Genomic DNA, 15207 nt, shown 5'->3' on the forward strand with positions numbered 1-15207 from the left:
ATCAATGATCTGCACATTGGTGTTATCAACTATTCCTTCAGGCAACTGCGGCATCGAACCAAAATTTGTTAGAGCTGTTCCGTTCCTTCTCAATATGTTATCAATATCTTGGAGTGCAATCCTCTGTTTATCTTCATCTGACAACATTAGGTCTAAAAAAGAAAAGTAAATATTATTGGTACGGTAATTTAATATATAGTAAATATGAGTTAACAATTTTAATTGAACTAATTTATTATTACCTAGCTGATTAAAGTATAATCGCCTCTCCCTTTGAATCTCATCACAAAGAAGTTCCCAAGTTTTGTTCCAAACCAATTCTGGCTGGGATAAACTGCTTGACTGTAGCATGACAACAAACATATAACGAAGGTATTTCTCAGAACCCCAATGACTTGTCCTCAATATATCATCAATATATTCTTGATCATTATCTAGTAATCCTAGAGCATAACATGCCTCTTTATATGTTTTGTAAACAATCCCCTTGACCGTTTTCAGATCATCATAACTTTGTGGTCCTAATCGCACATTAAGAAGAACTCTTAGATAATAACCATCTTCAAACCCAATTGGGACATAATTTATCCTCCCTATAGCTTTCCCTGGTCGTTTGCGCAAATTAAATTGCCTCTCTTTCCCATCGTACGTGAAATATTCAGGAATTTGAACATAGGTTAAACCCCTTGTTATCTCACTAACCTTGTTTAGTTCAAACCAAGCCAAAAACATAGTATCTAGTAATTCTGATCTATGCAAAACATACTCAACCTCATCATCAGCTTTAAAGTATATCAGTTGCTGCCCCTCTAGGTGAAATGATAGCCTCTGAACAGATATTGATCTATGATGTATTGGATTTTTTAGAAGCCTCCACCCTGCTTTGCATGCAGATACGTACCTGGTACACAAGAAGAGTTATTGATATTTGCCTTTATTAATGTGAAATCATATCTCAAATATTATCTATATTCAAATAGTATAGATAGGATAAACCTGCAACCAAAGAAATCTTGTATATCATTTTTCGGCTTCTCCCCAGAAACAGAATTTTTTGAACTTGATTTAGTGTTACCTGTAACTGTAGTTTTCTCTGAATGTTCAACAACAACCACTACCTGATCCTGACCTTTGGTTATATACTTGAATAAGTATTTTTATAGAGCCTGATTGGTTGCACCACTCTACATTAATGTGAGCTCTGTACCTTAGCAACAACTTTTTGTTGTAAGGTATAACATAGCGATTATCACACTTAAACCCATTTTTCTCAACAAAATTTTTGCTCCTTCTTCTTCTGTAAACCGGAAATCCTTCTTTGTCAACAGTTGTATGCTCCACGTATTTCTTTAGATAAAACTTTGTACACTTCCCTTCTTCCATACATGGTGAATTTGGGTTAACAGCTCCCCAAGGGCCATGAATCATTGTTTCCTTTACAATGTCGAAAAGTATTGGATCTTTATTCTTGTTGGGGATTTCAGCGGATATCAACTTGTCAATGTCCTCAGCTTTTGGCAATTTTGAATCTGGGTGCATCCATAGCAAGATATGAGCATGAGGTAGACCTCTTTTCTGAAACTCGATGGTATACATGGCTACAATAATTAGCAAAAACATTGGTTAGATAAATATATATATCAAACATGACATAGTACTCAACATCAAAAATATTAAATAAAAACTAAGGCATGTAAACTTACAGCAAACTGTCTTCCCTAGGATATGTTTTCTGGTAAAGTCGTCCATGAAGGAATTTAGTTTCATCTTGAAAACTCTACTTATAATATCTGGCCTGTCATCAGGGTTCAGATTTCGAGTACCAAAATATCTGACCAGCTCAGGCCATTTAGGGTTACATGTGAATGTGATGAATAAGTCTGGAAATCCATAGTGCTGACATATAGCCATTGCATCCAGATACATATTTCTCATATATCTTGGACCCCCAACAAAAGTAGCTGGTAAATAAAATTTGGTACCTTGTTCATTCGAATTATATATAGTTGTACAGTTTCCAATTAAGTTGCGAGTTAATGAGCAAAACAATAATGGTAAGTAGAATTTATTTAGTGTAATATTTTCTTATTGTTTTTGGAAACATTGCATCCGGTAATTATGCTAATTATTATCATTTCCTAGTTAGAAATGTCTTAATTTGAGTGACTGGGACATAAGGTTAGTTTCCCTTTTCAACATGAGTGATATACGAAATTTTGCTAATGTTTGATTTTACCTAATTATTAAATGCTTCATTTGCATGATTATGAACACACAAATATATATTTGTGTTTCTTTAGTATTGGTATTATTAAATGCTTCATTTGCGTGAGAATGAATATATAAATATATATTTGTTAACCTTTAGTATTGGTATTCGTTTTTGTTTATGGTATACAATATCTTCGTAATTATAGTAGTCATTACCTTTTCTTATGTAGAGAATTATGTTGTGTTTGGAAATATTTCGATCTATTGGACCACTGTATTTATTACGTATATTGGTAATGGATTGTTGGATATTACACGTTTGGCCCACTCGCACTAATTTAAATGTCGAGACTTTGTTGAAGCATAAAGACTTTATTTGGTTATACTATTATGTAATCTGACTCCGAATTGCTTATAAATGATCCGAATTAATTACACCCGGGTTAGAGAAGGATCCGTGATTTTTTACATCGACATTTACTTCAATGTCCTTCTTATCTTGTATGCTTTTAAATTTATTCAGGGGCATATTATGTCATATATTTTGATGTGTCATTTTTGTCTTGAAAAAGTGCTTCCCTTTTAATAGTATAGATAGTTAGTGTAAAAAAATAGAGATGAAAATAGAGTTGCTCTATATATAGAGCAATCTGAAGCAAATATTGCTCTATAATAGACTTTTGACTCTAAAATAGAGTGGGGTTGGAGATGCCATTATACAAACCACAAAATATGCATAATCTCTTTAATACCAAATGATTCTTTCTCTATTTAACATTAACTAGGTTGGTACCCGCGCTACGCCGCAGATTATTTTAGATTAGTTTTTATTTATTAATTTTATTTTGTACTTTTTGGAATACTATTTGTTTTTATGTTGTTTGGAATCAGATATATCATAATTAATAAAGTTTTTTGTAGTGATTAATAATATGTTTTTTTGTATTCGTATTTTTATAATTTGTTGTAGTTTTCAAAGTAAAAATTGAAGAAAAAATTAGAGTTAAACAAATTGTGGTTACTGTAATTTTTGTTACACATTGGTACGTGAGTCCGCATAAATGGTTTTTAGAAAAATTAATTACTTAGATAAATAAACATTCAAATTTACTATAATGATATATAAATTGGATGATATTGTATATAAATGTGACTTTTTATTATAATTCAAACTTACTCATTACATATATATATATATATATATCACTACCAAGTACAATATTTTTGTCAATCAAGCTCAATAATTGAAGCCATCCAATTTAGTTCAATTTTCCAATACAACATGATAAACCGAGATAAGATTTTCCTTTGTAAGTATTATTAGCGTGGACGTTGATTAGTTAGCTTGACGACTTTAGAATAAAGTGTTTGGTTTAAATCATTGTCAACTTCTCCACACGATATCCTTTATAAAGCTTTGAAGTCTTGGCCATGCTTAGGAGAATCAACGGTTTGAACCAAACATCTTGAATCACTTTCTCATATGAAGGTGGCGATTCTGTTTTTAATGGTGTTCTCTATATGGCATGTGTTAGTTGTTTCGTTTTGTCCATAACTCATATCTTGAAGAACGCCTCCAACGATTTTAGATATTGCAACTACATAACCGATCATGATTCCAATCTATCATCTGTTGTTTGTTACAAATCAAAGATGAAGCTTTTGAAATTTACTAAGATCGAAAGGGAAATAAATAATGATAATTTTTACATAGAGAGTTCTGCAGTAGTAGTAAGTAACATTATTGTACTAAACCTTGAAAAAAAAAACGTTATAGTCCAAAGCATCAATTTGCTCAATATCATCTTCATTTAAGACCTAAGTCAACAAAAAAGAGGTGAATCAATTTTACACAGACAACATCTTTACCTCAATTAGACCTACGATTCTAAAAGAAATTAATGAATTTTTTCATGCCTAACTTGCTCTTTCGTGAATTTTATTAATCTTTTGTATATCAGACGACAATTGTGTGGTTAGGGAGGGACTTGCCTGAGAAATTGATATCTCTATGTCTCTCTTATCTTCTTCCTTCATCTTCACATCACTATCTCTCTCTCTCTCTCTCTCTCTCTCTCTCTCTCTCTCTCTCTCTCTCTCTCTCTCTCTCTCTCTCTCTCTCTCTCTCTTTTCAAATTTCTTCCCTATCCTAATCTTTAACTTCGCTTCTTCTTCTGTAGATTTTGATAAAATTATTGTTAGAATTAATCAAAGGTGAATTTGGTGAGATTGCTTTGCCTCTTTAACAATGACCTAAGCTTCTTCAATGTATCTTGCCGCATGAGTCATGCGTTTTCTTCTCTTTTTGATTGTTTCATTGAAGGTAAATCTTTGTGACGATTCTTTTGTTCCTTCTCTCTAACTGAATTCAAGAGAAGTTAATGTGAAGGAGACGAACAAACAATTAGAGTCTTGGTGTTTTTCTTTTATTATGTCTGTAAGAGTTTATGAAGTGAAAGACAACGTGATGTGGCACATAGGGATGTCAATCGGCCTGGCTCGACCCGGTCCGGCTTGAAATCCGCAAAACCTGCATATATTTGAGCCCTTCTCGGCCTGGTCCAAAATATTTTCGAGCGTATATTTCAAAGTCCGGTCCGGCTCTAACAGAGCTACAAGACTTTTCGAGCTTTTCCGGGCTTATCTTACAGATAAAAAATTCACACTTATAAGTTAGTTTATAACATGTCTTAAAAAGCAATGTTTAAAGGTGCAATATAAAACAAATCAATCAAAACTTAAATAACTCATCTATATTCACTAAAACCAACTTAATCTAAAACAAGTAAATAACTTAAGACCAAATAAATTTTTATACTTTAACCAAATAAAAATATAGATAATTTATATAAAATATCACAGATAAAGATTTTAAAAATATTTAGTAAGGGTATTAAGTAAATATGAAAACTAAGATTAGAGTTTTAAACTTTATTTACAATCAAATATTGCAATCAAACAATCATGTTAAAAAAAATATAATTATATTTGTCTAATGGCTTTTCGGGCCGTTCCAAACCCCATTGGACTAAGTCCTAAAACTCTTAAGTTCGAACGGGCTGAGTCCAAAAAGCCCAATTTTCTGGATATATATTTAAGTCAAAGCTCAGTGTTTTTCAAAGCCGGGTCGGGCCGGACCATCCTTCAGGCTCTAGGGCTTTTCGGGCGGTCTGAGCCTCATTGGACTAAGTCCTAAAATTCTTAAGCCCGAACGGACTGAGTCCAAAAAGCCCAATTTTTTGGACATATATTTAAGTCCGAGCTCAGTGTTTTTCAAAGCCGGGTTGGGCCGAACCAGCCTTCGAACTCTGGGCCTAATTGATATGTCTAGTGTCACATAGTTTTTTTATTGGTTTAAAAATCTTAGTTATATTAATTAAAATGTTTTTATTGGCTATTGATTTTAATTGATGTGTCAACACCAACTTGACTGTTAAAGCTGATGTGTCATCACCTTGTGAAAAACATCCAAGTTTCATTGTATTGATTACAAAATATGTTAAGAAGACTTTCATAGTTAATATTTGAATATTAAAACAAAAGAAAGTCAACATTTTATTTTTGTCAAAAGATTAAGCTATGCAATTTTGCCGTGTTGGACGATAAAATAATACACATTTTTAAAGATATAAACTAGATTCAGACCCGTACGTACTTGCGGGATTGTTTTCAAAAACTAAATATTTTTTTATTTTCTTTTTGAAAATATAGTTTACAGTAATTTGGATTGTTGTTATAATTCGTCTATGGACCATAAAAGGGAGTAAAAAATGTATTTTGAATCAAGTAAAGAATTTGTCAAGATGATCCTATAATGGCCATGTATGTAATAGATTAATAACATTTCAATCGTATAGTTTGGTTGTATTAGTTATTAACTCTATGTTTAAAGTTTTGGCCTAACAAATATGTGATGGGCTTGATATAGCCCAAAAATCTTATCCATTTTCCATGTCCACTAAAGTTATCTAAACCGATCACATTTTTTTTTCCTAAAAACTCACTGAAAGAGAAAAAAAAACAACTTCTGGAATTCTCCGACCCAAACAATTACATAACTGAATGGTATAGATCAATATGTTGATAGATGTTTAAATAATGTATGTATGTAGTATACGCACTAATGTAAAACACTAATATACATAACTTACTTCGAGACAAAATCGAGGACACTAGGATTGTCGGAGTTAATCAGTAACAAAGACATATCATACGCACTTGCTATGGATCTTTCACCTGTATATTTCATAGTCAATTAATTTATTTTTTAATCTATACTATTAAGGTGAAAAGATATAGTTTATAATTTTTATGACCATTGAACATATTGATCTTCGCCAGTTGTAGCTAGCATGTAACCATATTGTTGGCAGCGTTCTCACAAGCAGCCCACATGGTATCAGCATATCTCCCCCATAATTTACAGGACAAACAATTGTCATTGAGGAATTAAAAGAGAAGCTTATAATATACTTTTTGTGTTACCAAATTATTATATATTATGATTGAAATTTTAATTCACCTTGTGTCCCGTAGCTTAACCTCAAATCTCTTAAAAATCTTTCCATTGTTTTCAGTTGTTTTTATAGCACCAATGTTCCAATGTTAACAACTTGACCAAGAACATCTACATAGGAAAAAAAATTTTAAAGGATATCGTGAAATACATAGATAACATTATGAATAAACTGATCAAAAGCTAACATACCAATTAAGATGTTTTCATTGATACCATCATCAGCAGTTATGGTTTCAAAGCTATGCAAGTGCAAATACCATTCATTTGAGAGTGAAGGAGATCGAGTAATGATTGTTGTGTTAGTTAGGGACATCTTGAAAACATGTTTCGTTGCCCTAAACTTTCCTATCGATTTAGTCAACTGGAAATTTGAAACGACCCAACCCGTTTTTTTTTAAATACTATATATATAATTAAGCATCCCATACTACTTAATTAAATCAACCCAAACCACAAAACATCATTTAAACCAGCCATAACCATCTTTTACAGCGGAAACGTACAAACAATACCAAACCAACATATCCTTAATATAATAACATTCCTAACCATTCTATCCAACAACCTATCATAACTCTAACCAAGGTTCCAACAAATAACCATAAATAACCAACAACACACAAATGAGACCCTAGATCATCCTCCTCCTCATCGCCTTGATTCCACGTTCACACTTGCCTTTACCCGCACCGCAAACACAAATTGAGATGCATGAGTATTTAATAAACACTCAGTGAGGCCATCCTCCCATCTACTGGGCTATACACACAAGCAACTGAGATTCTATTATTAAAGCCAACAACCAAAACGCAAATAACACAACAAACCAGGAAAACAAGACTCGGTTAAGTCTGGTGTCGACCGACACTAAGTCGGTGTCGATCGACGCTAACGCGTTAATGGTGTCGACCGACACTAGGTCGGTTTCGACCAACACTCAACCAACATGGTGTCGACCGACACAACCTGGTGTCGATCGACACCACCTTCGCAGAATCGATCTGCACGAAGCCGAACGACGAACCTCCATTCCAAACCGCTTCTAAACCCTCCCAAACTCTTCCAAACTTCTCATGAACCTATGGGAACATGAAAACAACCAACCCACACAAGCAAAAACACCACAAACACAAAGAAACATCCAAAACAACAGAGATCTCAGGCTTAGATCAGCCATGGTCAAGCACTCACCTCTTTTGCAGGAAGATTCTCACTCAAAAACGACGAATCCAACACTTAGAAGCCTTCTCCTTCGTTCCTAACACAAGATCTTCCCTCCACAGCAATAGATCTCTCAAGAACAACAAAGGATCTCACAAATCTCTTTCAAAAACGTTTTCTCCTTCTTCTCTCTGCTTCTCTGTCCAAAAATGGCTAAAATGACGAAATAAGTCGAGTTCCCCTTTTAAACTCGAGTTTAGGGCTTCTCTTAAACCAACCACACAATTCGGACGATTAAAATCGAACCAATCGAACCTTCAGCAAACGGTGTTGACCGACACCACATGTGGTGTCGATCGACACCCTAACCAAAATTCCAGAAATTGGTTCGCAGGCGTTACAATTCTCCCTACCAATAAGGATTCGTCCTTGAATCCCGCAATATTGTCCCTCCACCAACAACCCCCGTGCAACCGTCACCACGGCCTGCACAATATCCGACCGGACTGAACACTATCATCCCAACTATTTCTGTGCAACTGTCGCAACAGCCCGCACATCCACATGTTACAACGGTCCACACAGCCCTGACTCCACTAGTCATCACAACGCAAAAAAAGGACAAGATCAATCCCGACCTCCGAGGTCTACATCTAGCCACTATGCTCATACCCACATCCTAGACATTGTTTGCTCTCTCACTCATACGTTCTTAGGTCGCAACCTTCGAACTACACCGCCTGCACTCTCAGACCGTCGTCCTCGAGCCATACTGTCTCACTCTCGGAATTTAACCCTCGAGATCTCGGTACCAGGGGAACTACTCATCCCCTCCGGGGAACAAATCATCCCCTAGGAGATCTAATTATCTCCTCTGCCGCTCTCAGGGTCGCAACCCGTCAAGCCCACAGTGCACTAGGAAAACTAATCATCCCCTAAGGAGAACTAATCATCTCCTCCGGAGAACTAATCATCTCTCCCAAGAGAACTAATCATCTACTCATGAGCAAACAAGTCCTAATGTCTTTAAGCATCTCCTGACCGGAACCACCTTCCGTGGTTTGCGTAAAACATCACAATGTCCTACCAACCCCCATATTCTCTCACTGGAATATCAACACCATCATGACCACTAATCAGGCCAACTCTAACACATCTTAACCATTCGGGTGTTTACACACGCCCTTTTCAAAAACAGACAAGTTCTAACTATTCATAGAACGTTTTATTTGTTTGCAACTGCAATCTCCATAAATAGCTTTTTCCGCTTGGCAATTATCCCCAGCAAATCATCAATACGAGCGTAATAAAACAAACAAGTACCATACGTTCGCATATTCTGATTCACCGCATCAAATGCTTTGCAAGCCGCAACTCCGGTGTTTCACATCCCCTTTCCAAAAATAGACAAGTCCTAACTAGTCATAGAACTTCACATTTTTAGAAACTTTCTATTCATGGAAACTTTCCATTTATAGAAATCGAATAATCCTTCAACCCAGTATACCTCAGGGTTCCATATGAACTAATCATCTTATTAAATCCTCTTCAACAACACCAATAAGCACATCGGCCACACAATTGGCTAAACAGCCCGCCAAAAAGGCCACACAAGCCCCTCCAAGGCTCGCAACCGCTAAAAAAGGCAACTTTTATCTCCCCTAAAACTTTCCATTTTTAGAACTTTCCTCTTTTGGAAACCTTCTACTTATAGAAATTTCTATATCAGGAATTTCTCTCCATTTACAAATCACATAAACATTCATCCATTACGCATCAAAATTTCATAAGAACTAATCATCTTATTAAATTCTCAAATGCAACAAACGTCTACAATTCCAAAACGCAAAAGCTTAACAAAACCAATGAAAACAGAAAGAAACTAAACTCCGGGATTGGCGCCTAGCCCCTCCCTCAGCTGCACCCGTCTCACTGTCAACCGCTGCAACCTTGGACAATGTGGCCTTATATGTCCCCCCTCCTTGCAATAAAAGCACACTCGAATGTTCTCTTGCGTCCCGCTTCTCTTGGGGCAGCTTGCCAACCTATTATCCATGCTCCCGCACCTGTAGCATCTCTGACCGCCTTGATTTGTCACCGACGTCTCCTCCCGCTCCCTTTATGCCTTTGTTCTGACTTCTTACCCTTGCTCGGAATGCTCGGCTCCAATGTCTCATATGGCTGAACGGTAGGGCTAACCACCACAGTCTTCCCCCTCAAGTCATCCTCTATCTCAGCTGCAGTCTCCACTAGCTCCGCCATCGTAGCATAACTCCTCCCTCTGCAGTGGACCCTTAAGTTCTCACGAAGCGCCCTCATGAACCTCTTAATCTGAGCCACTTCAGACTCCATCGCCCGACCACCATACATTAGAAGCCGAATAAACTCCAAGTCCAGCTCCCGCACCGACCGAGTCCCCTGAGATAACTGTAGAAACTGTATCTCCAATCGGTCCAATGCCTCTCTAGGAAAATACTTGCGGTTGAACTCCTCGACGAAGTCAGCCCAAGACATCTCCCTCTGCACTCTCCTAGCAGCCATTGATCTCCACCACAACTAAGCATCGCCAATCAAGTGGTGGACCCATATGTCCACCCAAAAATTCTCAGGACATCTGAGAGACTGAAAGTTACATTCCACTCTCGTCCTCCATGCATCTGCAACAGTAGGATCAGTACCACCCGAAAACCGTTCAGTACCGATGTTGTTCATCTCCTTCCTTTAACTGACATAATGAGAATGAACCCGCACATCCGCAGGCACTGGCTGCCGCTCCTCCGCCACTACTGGTGGCACTACCTGAGCCTGAGCCGGTGCCACTGGTGGCAACCGCTCTAACAACTGTGCCAGCAAACCCGCAAGGTCGACACCCGGGACTCCACCCACTGGGACTCCCACACCTGGGGCCCTAACATCACCGACTACTGGGGCATCATCACCGCCCCCTCCGGCCACACTCATGGAATCTCCTCAGACACCCTGCGACTTGCCAACACCCTCTGGTGTCACACTCTGGTCCGCAGTCTCACTAACAACTGGAACTCTATCCCTACCACGACCACGTCCGCGTCCACGACCACGTCCGCGACCTCGACCACGACCAACAACAGCACCCTCTCTAACCATCTCTCTGCACTGACAGAACAGAAGGCTAAGCACACAATTCAAAACCACAAACAGAGCACACACACATCTTACCGTGGAATCTCATTGAAGGCTCGAAGAGGATGATGCTAGGACTCCATACAACAAGCAAATTGACTAACTACTCATAATCAATTTCATCAACCAACATCAAGTATCAAACAACATAGAGATCAATTCAACCAATTAAATCCCTAAACCGCTCCACAACATCCACATGACGATCCTAGAACCGTATACGCTCTGATACCAAATTGAAATGACCCGACCCGTTTTTTTTTTTAAATACTATATATATAATTAAGCATCCCATACTACTTAATTAAATCAACCCAAACCACAAAACATCATTTAAACCAGCCATAACCATCTTACACAGCGGAAACGTACAAACAATACCAAACCAACATATCCTTAATATAATAACATTCCTAACCATTCTATCCAACAAACTATCATAACTCTAACCAAGGTTCCAACACATAACCATAAATAACCAACAACACACAAATGAGACCCTAGACCATCCTCCTCCTCATCGCCTTGATTCCACGTTCACACTTGCCTTTACCTGCACCACAAACACAAATTGAGATGCATGAGTATTTAACAAACACTCAGTGAGGCCATCCCCCCATCTACTGGGCTATGCACACAAGCAACTGAGATTCTATTATTAAAGCCAACAACCAAAACACAAACAACACAACAAACCAGGAAAACAAGACTCGGTTAAGTCTGGTGTCGACCGACACTAAGTCGGTGTCGACCGACACTAGGTCGGTGTCGACCAACACTCAACCAAAATGGTGTCAACCGACACCACCTTCGCAGAATCGATCTGCACGAAGCCGAACGACGAACCTCCGTTCCAAACCGCTTCCAAACCCTCCCAAACTCTTCCAAACTTCTCAGGAACCTATGGGAACATGAAAACAACCAACCCACACAAGTAAAAACTCCACAAACAAAAAGAAACAGCCAAAACAGCATAGATCTCAGGCTTAGATCAGCCATGGTCAAGCACTCACCTCTTTTGCAGGAAGATTCTCACTCAAGAACGACAAATCCAACACTTAGAAGCCTTCTCCTTCGTTCCTAACACAAGATCTTCACTCCACAGCAATAGATCTCTCAAGAACAACAAAGGATCTCACAAATCTCTCTCAAAATCTTTTTCTCCTTCTTCTCCTTCTTCTCTCTGCTTCTCTGTCCAAAAACGGCTAAAAGGACGAAATAAGTCGAGTTCCCCTTTTAAACTCGAGTTTAGGGCTTCTCTTAAACCAACCATGCAAACCGGACGATTAAAATCGAACCAATCGAACTGTCAGCAAACAACCAAAATTCCAGAAATTGGTTCGCGGACGTTACAAAATTCTCCATAAATCTCCACTCCCTAGCCATGATCATTTTGTGGAACTTGTTAACTTGATTTTTTTGAACACTGGCATGGATTAGAGTTCCCTACAATCACATAGTAACTTGGTTAATCAGACTAATCATTAAAGTTTTAAACGAATATAAATATATAGATAAGGGATTAATATTGACGAATATAAGATAACCTCGACATCTCCTAAGATCATTTCTAACGTTTCTTTCGTATACTAGCTCCACGAATGAATGATCCGCACCTGAATCTTCCAAGTCATCTTGAAAGGCTTACTGTTTGTGAGGCTCGTCATTCCATTATTTGCAGCCAATTTTTGTAGATTATAAATTTGTATGGAGTACATTGTTGTACGCTATAATGATAATCGAAGAGCCATCAATTTATAGTTGGAGACCTATGTAACCTAGTAGATATTTTACGAATAATTTATCATACAAGAATATAGTAAGTTCCTGAGATTTCGTGTAATTTTCTATCGTTAATTTAGATAACAGTATAAACGATTTTCTTGAAAATTTGTTAAATTTGGAATAGTTCCTTAGTTTGTGTCCCTATTTAATATAATTGTTCAATTTTAGGAAATGTTTTTCGTTACACGGAATTGCTTTACTGATTTTGCATTATTTGATCATTTTTCAGAAAGAGGTAAGTTGGGTGATCTTGAAAATTTGTTAAATTTGGAATAGTCTTAGTTTGTGTCCCTATTTAATATAATTGTTCAATTTTAGGAAATGTTTTTCATTACACGAATATCCTTTACTTGTTTTGCATTATTTGATCATTTTTGATTGATACACGGACATTAATATGGGGACATTAAGTTGCGTGATTATGGGGACATTAATATTATTGATTTTTGATTGATATCTTCGTAATAGTTTTGTGGAGCTAATGATCGTTATAATTAATCTATATATTAATTATACAATGCTTGTTTTTAGAATATTGTATGTAGACCAATAAATACAAATATCCAGGTTATGGGCTGATCGTCCAATTTATGGGCCCAAGTGTTTTTACGCAGAATGATACTTTCATAAAACCGGTATAAGTTTGGTAACTGGGATAAGTGTCCTCAATCCAAACACACAAAACGGGATCCGAACAAAATAAAACCGGATTACATTAAGGTCCGTGTGCTTTTGGCAATAAAATTACATGCCTGTCCTTTTCTTTTTATTTGCTTTGTTATATTATGAAGGGTATTTCATGTCCTATTTTGTCGATTCTTTTTTTACTGAACAAATAATGTTTACCTTTTAATAGTATAGAAGTCCAAATATATATATATATATAACCCAACGCTTGATATTTTATCTGTCTTTCACCAAGTTTTATTATGGTTGTCTGTTATTGTCCTTATACAAACCACAAAATATGCATAATCTCTTTAATACCAAATCATTATTTCTCTATTTAACATTAATTACACAATATGTTAACAAGACTTTCATAATTAATATTTGAAGATTAAAACAAAAGAAAGTTATCATTTTATTTCTGTCAAAAGATTAAGCTATGCAATTTTGCAGTGTTGGACGATAAAATAATACAAGTTTTTTAAAGATATAAACTAGATTCAGACCCGCACGTATTTGCGGGATTGTTTTCATAAACTATTTTTTTTTTAATTTTTGAAAATATAGTTTATAGTAATTTGGATTGTTGTTATAATTCGTCTATGGACCATAAAAGGGAGTAAAAAATGTATTTTGAATCAAGTAAAGAATTTGTCAAGATGATCCTATAATGGCCATGTATGTAATAGATTAATAACATTTCAATCGTATAGTTTGGTTGTATTAGTTATTAACTCTATGTTTAAAGTTTTGGCCTAACAAATATGTGATGGGCTTGATATAGCCCAAAAATCTTATCCATTTTCCATGTCCACTAAAGTTATCTAAACCGATCACATTTTTTTTTTCCTAAAAACTCACTGAAAGAGAAAAGAAAAACAACTTCTGAAATTCTCCGACCCAAACAATTACAGAACTAAATGGTATAGATCAATATGTTGATAGATGTTTAAATAATGTATGTATGTAGTATACGCACTAATGTAAAACACTAATATACATAACTTACTTCGTGACAAAATCGAGGACACTAGGATAGTCGGAATTAATCAGTAACGAAGACATATCATACGCACTTGCTATGGATCATTCACCTGTAGATTTCATAGTCAATTAATTTTTTTTAATCTATACTATTAAGGTGAAAATATATAGTTTATAATTTTGATTACCATTGAACATATTGATCATCGCCAGTCGTAGCAAGCATGTAGCCATATTGTTGGCAGCGTTCTCACAAGCAGCCCACATGGTATCAGCATATCTCCCACATAATGTACAGGACAAACGATTGTCACCGAGGAATTAAAACAGAAGCTTATAATATACTTTTTGTGTTACCAAAATCTTATATATTATGATTGAAATTTTAATTCACTTTGTGCCCCGTAGCTCAACCTCCAATCTTTTAAAAATATTTTCATTGTTTTCAGTTGTTTTCATAGCACCAATGTTCACAACTTGACCAAGAACTTCTACATTGGGAAAAAATTTAACAGGATATCGTGGAATACATAGATAACATTATGAATAAACTGATCAAAAGCTAACATACTGTAACATCCGCGAACCGAAATCCCGGTTTGGGGATGTGCATCAGTCGATGCTGGAGGAGCATTAGTCGATGCTGGAAGAGCATCAGTCAATGCTGGAGGAGCATCGGTCGATGCAGGTTCAGTTTTTTGCGTTTTGACTTAAGT

At 36.4% G+C, this 15207-nt stretch overlaps 1 protein-coding gene across 1 annotated transcript; it reads right to left on the reverse strand.

The window, feature by feature from the left end:
* Window positions 1-37: 37 nt before the first annotated feature.
* On the reverse strand, window positions 38-1926 carry LOC147949951 (uncharacterized). The gene is made up of 5 exons (XM_087511495.1): window positions 1704-1926; window positions 1306-1598; window positions 997-1124; window positions 243-901; window positions 38-45 (listed from the first exon to the last, which is right to left on the reverse strand). Exons 1-5 carry the CDS (start codon window positions 1924-1926, stop codon window positions 38-40), a joined length of 1311 nt encoding a protein of 436 aa, XP_087367621.1.
* Between the last annotated feature and the right edge of the window lie 13281 nt (window positions 1927-15207).

This window comes from Camelina sativa, chromosome 1 (assembly GCF_030686135.1).
Source record: "Camelina sativa cultivar CO46 ecotype springtype chromosome 1, ASM3068613v1".
NCBI classification, from domain to species: Eukaryota; Viridiplantae; Streptophyta; class Magnoliopsida; order Brassicales; family Brassicaceae; genus Camelina; species Camelina sativa.

What these genes read in the sequence shown, in the direction of transcription:
- LOC147949951 (XM_087511495.1), bottom strand. Translation starts at nt 1,926, where the DNA reads ATGTATCTGGATGCAATGGCTATATGTCAGCACTATGGATTTCCAGAC. An exon ending in CCTAGGGAAGACAGTTTGCT is followed by an intron (nt 1,599 to 1,703) that starts GTAAGTTTACAT and finishes TAATTATTGTAG; the next exon opens with CCATGTATACCATCGAGTTT. An exon ending in TTGACAAAGAAGGATTTCCG is followed by an intron (nt 1,125 to 1,305) that starts GTTTACAGAAGA and finishes ACCAAAGGTCAG; the next exon opens with GATCAGGTAGTGGTTGTTGT.